This window comes from Poecile atricapillus, chromosome 1, assembly GCF_030490865.1.
Source record: "Poecile atricapillus isolate bPoeAtr1 chromosome 1, bPoeAtr1.hap1, whole genome shotgun sequence".
Classification (NCBI taxonomy): Eukaryota; Metazoa; Chordata; class Aves; order Passeriformes; family Paridae; genus Poecile; species Poecile atricapillus.
Genome location: NC_081249.1, coordinates 143047088 through 143055724, shown reverse-complemented (window position 1 = coordinate 143055724; position 8637 = coordinate 143047088). Strand labels below are relative to the sequence as shown.

Below are 8637 nucleotides of genomic sequence, written 5' to 3'. Positions count from 1 at the left end.
CTGGCAGCTGTTGCTCCAGCCCTCACCTGCTGGGCTGTGGCAGGCACAGGGGCACGCTGCCTCACAGGCGCCCATCCTCGTAGTACTCCAGCAAGTCCAGCCCGTCGCGCTTGCTTTTGCCAGCCCTGCGCAGCTCCGCCGGCCGCTCCGGGGCCACCTGGGTTCTGAAGCTAGGCTGCTTGGGTTTGATGCCATAATCTGTGGGTGCAGCAGAGGCTGTAATCAGCCACCTGGAGGGGTGAATGCGTGGAAAGGGGGTTCAGATGGGCAAGGAGAGCACTGTACCATCCACCAGGCCAAAGTGCTTCTGCGGAAGCTCCAGGGGAGCAGAGAAATCCTCAGGAACTGAGTAGCTGTCCCTACAGAGGAAAACAAGAGCCAGGAGTGAGACAAGGTCCTACAACACTGATCCAGGCTGGCACAAGAGCTCCCATGTCCTGCATCTTCCACCCAGTCTGGCCAGCTCTTGAGGCCTGGTGCTGCAAGCCCTGGCCCACATCAGGGGCCCTGGGGCACCTGCAGGTACCGGGGCAGGCAGGAGGAGAAGGAGGGAAATGCCATCACCTCTGGGGCACAGGCTGTGGCAGGGCAGCCTGCAGCAGCAGGGCGAGGAACAGCAGGCAGCACAGCATGGTGCACACTGACGGGTTCCACTGGTTCCACAGCAGTCACAGAGGAACCACCCTGGTTGCCCAGGACACCTGCTAGTTGGGGCAGGGGCAGGGACATAGCCTCTCCGCAGTGCTGCTGCTGTCCCTTCCTACCTTGTCCCCTTCAGGTCGTGGGCTGCCTCTGCCTGGGCCCTGCCAGCTGCTGAGCCTTCATTGTGCTGGCACATGTCCCTCTGTACAGTCAGAGCTCCAGGGCTGCCCCTATCCCCCAGCTTGTGCCTTCCTCTCAAACCCTCCAAAAGCAGACCCTTGCATCTCATCTCAGTACCACCCTGGCCCAGGAGCCCACACTTCAGCATCTTCCTCTGCTAAAAGACTTAGCAAAGGGAGAGAGCTCCTCGGTCATGGCTTTTCTGCGGTGCTGTGGCCATGTTGCAGGGCCTTGACAGCTGAGTTGGCAACACAGACCCCTCATCTTGGCAAAGTCCTGTGGTCCCCAACTGTTGTAGCCAATGAGGGATATGTGCGTGGGACTACACATCCAGTGCTGGGTGCTGAGGCAAGAAGGCTGTGACCCCTGCAGCCTGAGAATCCTTCAGGGATGGTTCAGGTAGGAATGTTCCTGATACCCGCTTGGGGCACACTTCCCAGACAGCTGCCTGTGGGGAAGTCCAGTGCTACCAGGTGACTAATCCTTTGTCCTGGCCAAGGGAGCCTCCACAGAAGCTCACTGTGCAGACTGATGCCTCAACTGTCCCCCTGTTACAAGAGACACAGGCCTCTCCTAGGCCCTTTATTAAACATGGCACAGCAGATTTGCTGCATTAATCGCTTCTCCTCTGCCTTTGGCCAAGCCCCCAGGCACTGGCTAGCAGTCATTCTGCAAACCCTTTTAACACACATTAGGTGCTAGGAAAGCAGCCTGTGTACCCCAGGGGAACCCCAGGACTCTGGGGACTGAGGCAGGCACTGGGAATTACACAGGCTATAGTCAGCAGCTGAGCAACATGTGGGGCCCTGACTGACACAGGCCAGGGCAAAGGGGACAGAATATCACAGGGTACACAACTGCAAAACTTGCTCTTTCTGACAAAGACCTGCTGGCAACCAGATACAAGGGATCCCATGCAAAGAGGCAAAGGCTCTTCAGCTCAGTTCTCTCCATTCAGTCAGTTTATTTGACAGACAAATCTGCTCCAAGCAGATGGGCCAGGCATGGCCAACACAAGCAGGTTGTGGGTCAACCTCAGTGCTTTGACATGTGAGAAAGTGCTCTCCAAAAAACCACTGTGCTGCCCGGCTTTATTACAGCACATCTGTACAAAAGGAGAAAAATCAAGTGCTTCAAGAAAGAGGTTGCCCCATCACCATCACTGCAGCCACAGAACGGTCCAGAGAAATAGGTGGCCAGGGTCTCCCCACATTTAATGTCCATCATTCACGCCTAGATCTGTTAAAAATAAAACCACATACAATCCCCTCCCCGCTCTGCAGAACAGGAGCTTCTCATTTATGATTTAGCTGAAAATTAGACATTATCAACATCCCTCCCCCAGTCTGCTTTCCCTCCTTAGGAATGTCCAGCCATGATTTTAGTAGAGAGTAATTATCTTCTTATCAGCCCCAGTTATAGAAATAGATTTTCTGCCAAGCAGGCAAGTAATCCATCAGTGGCCCTGAAACAAGAGAACAGAGGGATCTTGCATGTAAGAAAGGCAACAATTTAAAGCTGTGTGTCTGTGGGGTATATCCCCCACTTCTCATTATGATCCAAACAACCCCAAATCTCCATTTACACCACTCAGATGAACCCAAGATTAGAACAGTTACTTTTGCCAACATGTAAGGCAACATTGCAATGTGGTGCCAGAGATCAGAGCAGGACCAAGCGGGGTGTGAAACATGGTCAGCACGGCCATGGTGTGGGACACCAACCACATGCTCAAACTGCAGTGGGAAAGGGAGTCTACAATGAGCAAGGCAAAAACCCACATGCAGAGAGTCAGGAGAACACTGCTGTGAGAGGGAAGATAACTCAGCAAGAGTGAGCAGGTGCAAACATAGAAGCATCTGCTGTAGAGCAAAAATGCTTACATTGCACAGGGCTTAATGCAGGCTCCAAAGCCTCTCTGAAATCACTAACTGGAGGAAGTGGCTCCTGAACTAGCCAGCTTTGTGACCTCCCCAAAGAAAGGGCATTCCCATGATGCCAGGCTGATGTCACATCACTGCCATGAATCACTCCACAAAAGGATTAACATCATCAGGAGAAGAGTTGGGGGAAATGAAATGCTGGCCTATCATAAAGGGATCCTCTGGTGAAGAACTAGAACACAGACCTGGTTTGGCTCTTTGATTTACAGTCAGTTTCTGCCTGGTTCAATACTTCCAGGCACCCATTTACCCCTCGTGTCCACACTGCAGACTAGGGATCAAGGAAAAGACTTCAGAACAGGGCTGCAAAGTTGGGCCCACGGTGAACCACCTGAGGTGCAGAAAGGAAGCCCAGGAGAACAGGACTAGGTGGCAGACGCTGAGCTCTGCAGCCTCAGGGCACACAGGTTTACTACTGTCATCAAGCCAGGAAGCAATTAATGTTTTCCTTCAGCATTTAAAAATTACTCAAGCATCAACACCGGGTGCTCTAGTGCTAACTGCTCTAGGGACTTCCCAATTCCTTCCCTGGACTGGAAACCAACTGACAAATGTTCCCAAGAGCCCTCATTTTTCTTCACCAGACAGAAATGGGGATATAACAGTGGGACCCACTTACGTGTGATGAAGCCAACTCCAGGCACATAATCAGCCAACAAGCGCAGAAGGAGGAGAATCCTGCCCCTAGAAAGGGAGAGAGTATGAACAAGTCCAGCTGGACTTCTCCTGCCCCAGCTGTTGAACACACAAACAGCAATGGCAGCTGTTACACAAGGGCTCAGATTAACCTGGTCAGAGGCACCCACACATCTTTACATCTATTCACCCAGTCCCCTGATGCTATTTCAGTGAAAAGGGAAATACTCAGCAAAAGCCCAGCAAGGGCCCCTTACTCTGAGTATCGGTCATAGAAAGGAGATCTCAGCAGGTAGTACAGCAGTAGGATGGTTCGTCGCCTCAGCTCTGCCCGCTCTCGCCTGTTCAGGTCTTTCAGATCACTCAGCAAACTCAGACTGGAAGGAGAAGGGCAGAGAGCTAAGTCAGAGAAAAAGCAGCCAGCAGGGAAAAGAAAGCAGGTTTCTAAAGCCCTCCACTCTCAGCTCCACGCAGAGCAGCCCACACCAGCTCAGAACAGAGAGCACTGTAAGTGTTGTAGATGTGTCAATCTCCAAGCTAAAGACCAGCCCCTGTACCCTTTTCTCTCAGTAGGACCTGCCCAGGACTGGGGAAAGTGTGATGCCCAGCCAAACCAAGCACCAAGGAAGACTCCTCAGACTGACCTTGAGATGTCCAGGACTGCTGAGAGGAGCCAGGGCTTCCATGATCTCTGGCCCCATACTCCTAAACTCAATACTAGGAACACACAGTCAAGGAATGAAAAGATGAGAGATTCCTAACAAGAAGCACGCAGAGAAGTGATCCCCTGTGTACCCACAAAGTTCTGCCAAGAGCAGGTGAATACACTCTAAGGCAGGGCTGGGAGCCCCGGGGAAATGGGCTGGGGGACTTACACCCGCAGCTCCAGGGGCTGAGGCCAGCCCCCAGAGTGTAAGAAAGGGAAGTCCCGAGCCCCGTGGCCAAGCAGAGCCGCGCAGGGAGCAGAGTTGTGCAGGCACTGCCCTGCAGCCGGGCCGAGCCCGCAGCACCCTCTGCTGGCACCCGCGAGCCGTGGGAGCCCGCACCGAGAAGGGCAGGATACGGTGGAGCAGCGGGCGGGTAATGTAGATGGATTCCGCGATGGTTTCCTGGAGACCCAGAGGAGTGGGAGGCTGGTTCATCTCCTCCGCTCTTCGGCTCTGCGACTCCTCCCGCTGCTGGGGGGACCCCCAGTGCCGAGACTGCAGGGACGGGGCTGAAACAAGCAAATCTGGTTACTAACACAAATAAAAGCTTTGTCCCAGCTGGGAGCTACGCATCACACGACTGCTAGTTCACTCCACCTGGCCCTGGAGCCCTCCACCCCGCTCCCTGGCCGGTTGGATGGGGAAAAGGATCAGAAAAAGGTAAAACTCCTGCATTGGCATTGAACAGTTTAATAACTGAAATCAAGTAAAACAACAAAAATAATAACAGTAATGAAGAGGAAGATAACGAAACCCAAGAAACACAAGTGATGTGCAACTGCTTACCATGCCCAGACTGATGGCCATCCCATTCCCAATCAGCAATCCAGCCAACTCCCCCCATTTATACAGTGGGCATGATGTTCTATGGTATGGAAGATCCCTTTGGTCAGCTCAGGTAACCCATCCTGACTATGCTCCCTCCCAGCTTCTTGTGCATCTCCTCACTAGAAGAACCCAGGAAAGTGAAGTCTTTGACTTAGAGTAACTGCTACTTCTCAACAACCTACAATATTAGTTATAATAATGTTATCAACATTATTCTTCTACTAAACCTAAAACTCAGCACTGTACCAGTCACCAGGAAGAAAACTAACTATCCCCACCCAAACCAGGACACCTTCCTATCATGTTTCCCTGCTTTCTGCACTGTGAAGGTGTGAAGCAGGAAAGCTTGAAGAGGTACTTGTAAGATCTGTGCTCCTCAAAGCATAACCATGATGAAGAGCTGTCTCTGTTGCATGGCTCGCTAGGGAAAACAAAATTTAAGCGCTAGCCTTGCAGAGCTATTGGTTGTGCTAGCTCTGGTTGCTTTGATACCCCTACCCAACCACAGTGGGCCCAGTGAGCGGCAAGGTATGTCCCAATACAAGGTTCTACCCTTTACTGCTTACCACCCATGTCATCCATGAAGGTACAGAGCATGAACAGCTCAAGCTGAAAAACAGGCTCAGTTACTTACTGCTCTGTAGAGAGCGCACAATACGGCTGGAACGCCTGCCAACATAGGTCTGATCCTTCCCTGAGGAGTTGTCTTCCATGCCTGCAAAAGAAAACAGCCACAGGGGTCAGGCTTCAAAGCAATATGCTTCACACCCGAGCTGGCAGCACCTGCCCCTACGCTGCCACCAAGAGCACACTGAAAGGCTGATTTAGTGCAAACTGGAGCATTCTGCAGGGCCTAACAGTAGGCAGAGGGTGAAAAGGTAAATCTGCCTGACATTGCCCAGGTCTAGGGCCTCTTTCCTCATCATTAGACCAGGGCACATGCAGCCTGATTCATGGTTCAGCCAGAAATTCCCAGCTTAGACTTCTCTATCCCCTCCTTCTTGAAGGACAACCCTGCCACTAAGCTAACTCATCCTCTGCAAAGGGTGGAAAGTTTAACACAGCTCAGCCTTGAGTACAGACACCTTATGGTTCCATGTGCTGCACAAGCCACTGCTCTGATGAGTAATTCTAACAGGACAAGACATGTGGCTCAAACAGGCACCAAGCCAGTGATGACAACACCATGGGCTCACCTTGAGGGTGGAGAGGCTGTTGCTTCTCCCTGTTCAGTGGCACGATGGGAGGAGACATCTGGATGCCAGCTTTGTACCACAGCAGGAGCAGGAGACGAAGGATGGCTCTGTGAACAGACACGTGGAAGTCTTCAATACCAGACTATGGCATTGGGTTCCTGTTGCACTGGAGAGATGGCTTCCACAAAAGATGGAAACACTCAGGTCTCCTCAGAGCAACTGGCAAGGTGAGAGGTGTAAGTGCTCCCTTCTGTGGCACAGAATCCAGTACAACGTGGGGCTCTAAATTCCCCCAGCCTCAGGGACTGGCAGCTCAGTCCTGTGGGGGATTTTTTCCAGGGTACTATGGAGTGCCCTCCAGGTCCCCTTTCCGAGCGCACACTGCCCCTTCCCCTCTGCCCGCAGCACTTACTTAGCCAGCTGGATGAGGACAATGATGGTCCACCGGCCCATCTCCCCCCACACCCTGGCTGTCCCCATCTCTGCAAAGACCTCCACGCATTCTAGCACACTCAGCCAGGTCAGCAGCTTCTGCTGGGGCAGCGACTGCAAAACACAGAGGGGAGGAGGGGGACAGGATGCAGGTTCTGCTCGGGAGTTAAAGAGGGCAGAAACACAGCCCAGTCTGGTGGGACCCTCAGAAATAAGCACCAGATAGCCTTGGAAGTCACAGCTCCAGAAACAAAAAGCAATGTTTTCACTGTGGCTGGAGCCTACACACAAGCCCACTTATGTGCCTCCAAGCAGGGGCAGACTGAGACATCACATGGAGTTACTACTCCAAAACCAGGGAGAACATCACATCTGTGTTTATTTTGCCTCTACCGCAAAACTGACACAGCAGGATAACCTCCTGGGTTGTGGCACTGTACCTGAGCTTTTGCCACAGCAAAACTCTCCCCTCCTCCTCATCCCAGAGCTGACACACAAGACAGCCTCCTCTCTGGATAATGAGGGAGTGTGCTTGGAGCAGAGGGAAGGGGACCTAGAGCCCACAGCCACACCAGAATGAATGCCAGCTGAACACAGCATCAATCTAGATTTTCAGGCATGAACTCCAAGACAGTGGGTGCTCTTCCAGTCTAGGTCTCTGCTCTCCACATGGGAACTTACTACTGCTGCCAACCAAAGGGTTTGATCCACTGAAAAACATCATTAAAGACAATACAGCTGCAATTCTATTCAACTTTAACCAGGGAAGCAAGTCTTCTGCATTTCTATTTGTTACACACCTTATGCTCCACTCAGGGAGCTGCCTACACCCAACCCACACACTGGGCAGGTTTGTAACAGAAGAGCCTTGTCTGGAAAAGAACAACCTCTTCCCCATTCCCCAAAGGGTTTAACAATGCTAGGAGCAGGCCTGTGGCTCATGCAAGAGAGACATAGTAGCAAGGCGCTTACATTTGTTTTACTCAACACAATATGCAAAGGAAGACTCTGACATGCAAAATCAGAGCTTCAGTGTTCCAGAGCCACTGCTGTGTAAACAGCAATGGTTTATTCATCAACACCTCTACCTAGCTCAAGTTCTGAGCTCCTCAAAAAAGCCTGGGGAGCTTCTGGTGCAAGTCAGGGCCTGATTTCTGTGGTCCAGGGAGTGCTCCGGCCACGCCTCCAAGCCAGGAGCTACGGGACACGGCTGCTGTTATACTTGCATCCAGAGATTGCCTCTGGTTTCTCCATACCTGACCGCAAAGAGAGGCCACAGCAAAGACCTGTTAAGTTTCTACAGACACTCCCTGAAAGCTCCTGCAGGGAGGAAAACATGTGTCCTAAATCCTCCTCCCACACGCTCCAGCCTTACCACTGGCAGGCTTTGCTGCAGGTCCTTTCGGAGAATCCAGTCGTTTAACAGCACCAGGAGGTTGGATGCAGAGTACACTGGAAAAGGAAGAGAACAACGCAGAATAAATGCGCAGAAAGCAAGCTAAACCGGCCCAGCTACCTCTGTCCCCGACAGGGGACGAGGGAAGGAGGGCAGCAAGATGTGCAGATTCCTCCCGGGAGCTGCCCGAGAATGCAGCCAGTCACGGACAAAAGCAGGGCCCGGGGAGCAAGACCCGCATGCATCCGGGCAAGGGCACAGCACCGTCCCCGATCCGCTGCCCACCTACCCAGCTCCGACAGCGCGTGCGAGTCCGAGAAGCGACCTGCGAAGGGAAAAGAGCGGCTACAGCGAGCGCCCGGAGCCGGGGGGAGCCCCCGCTCCCCGCTGCTCCCGGTGCCCGCACCCCCCGGCCCAGAGCCCGGCCGGAGGGACGAAGGCTCGCCCGGCTTCCCGCGCCCGCACCTGGCAGCAGGTAGGAGAGCCCCCGCACGGTGCCCTCCAGCTGGGCCGTGGCGGCCGGGTGCCGCCTCACGTACTCCTGGTAGCGCTGGCACAGCAGACGCAGCCGCCACACCGGGCCGGCTCCGCGGGCACGGGCCGAGGCTGAGGCTGCTGCCGCCGCCATGGCGCCGCCGCCGCCGCGCTGCTTCCGGGGCCGCCCCCGCCGCGCCCCG

General features: G+C 53.7%; 2 protein-coding genes across 2 annotated transcripts; both read right to left on the bottom strand.

The window, feature by feature from the left end:
• Positions 1 to 39: 39 nt before the first annotated feature.
• FREY1 (Frey regulator of sperm-oocyte fusion 1) lies at positions 40 to 1658 on the bottom strand. The gene is made up of 3 exons (XM_058841980.1): positions 565 to 1658; positions 286 to 359; positions 40 to 198 (listed from the first exon to the last, which is right to left on the bottom strand). The coding sequence occupies exons 1-3, from the start codon at positions 630 to 632 to the stop codon at positions 62 to 64; spliced, it is 279 nt and encodes a 92-aa protein (XP_058697963.1). The 5' UTR covers positions 633 to 1658; the 3' UTR covers positions 40 to 61.
• Positions 1659 to 1754: 96 nt separating this feature from the next.
• On the bottom strand, positions 1755 to 8630 carry PEX16 (peroxisomal biogenesis factor 16). Its single transcript, XM_058841966.1, has 11 exons — positions 8426 to 8630; positions 8250 to 8285; positions 7940 to 8016; positions 6545 to 6678; positions 6133 to 6239; positions 5571 to 5651; positions 4465 to 4617; positions 4046 to 4118; positions 3659 to 3778; positions 3385 to 3449; positions 1755 to 2287 (listed from the first exon to the last, which is right to left on the bottom strand). Exons 1-11 carry the CDS (start codon positions 8586 to 8588, stop codon positions 2229 to 2231), a joined length of 1068 nt encoding a protein of 355 aa, XP_058697949.1. The 5' UTR covers positions 8589 to 8630; the 3' UTR covers positions 1755 to 2228.
• Between the last annotated feature and the right edge of the window lie 7 nt (positions 8631 to 8637).

Excerpts from the sequence above, each read along its gene's own strand:
- FREY1 (XM_058841980.1), bottom strand. The coding sequence starts at position 632 with ATGCTGTGCTGCCTGCTGTTCCTCGCCCTGCTGCTGCAGGCTGCCCTG. Across the intron at positions 360-564 it reads CCACAGCCTGTGCCCCAGAG|GGACAGCTACTCAGTTCCTG; the intron begins GTGATGGCATTT and ends TTTCCTCTGTAG. Across the intron at positions 199-285 it reads GCACTTTGGCCTGGTGGATG|ATTATGGCATCAAACCCAAG; the intron begins GTACAGTGCTCT and ends CTGCACCCACAG.
- PEX16 (XM_058841966.1), bottom strand. The coding sequence starts at position 8,588 with ATGGCGGCGGCAGCAGCCTCAGCCTCGGCCCGTGCCCGCGGAGCCGGC. Across the intron at positions 5,652-6,132 it reads ACAGCCTCTCCACCCTCAAG|GCATGGAAGACAACTCCTCA; the intron begins GTGAGCCCATGG and ends TTTCTTTTGCAG. Across the intron at positions 4,119-4,464 it reads TACCCGCCCGCTGCTCCACC|TATTGAGTTTAGGAGTATGG; the intron begins GTATCCTGCCCT and ends GTGTGTTCCTAG.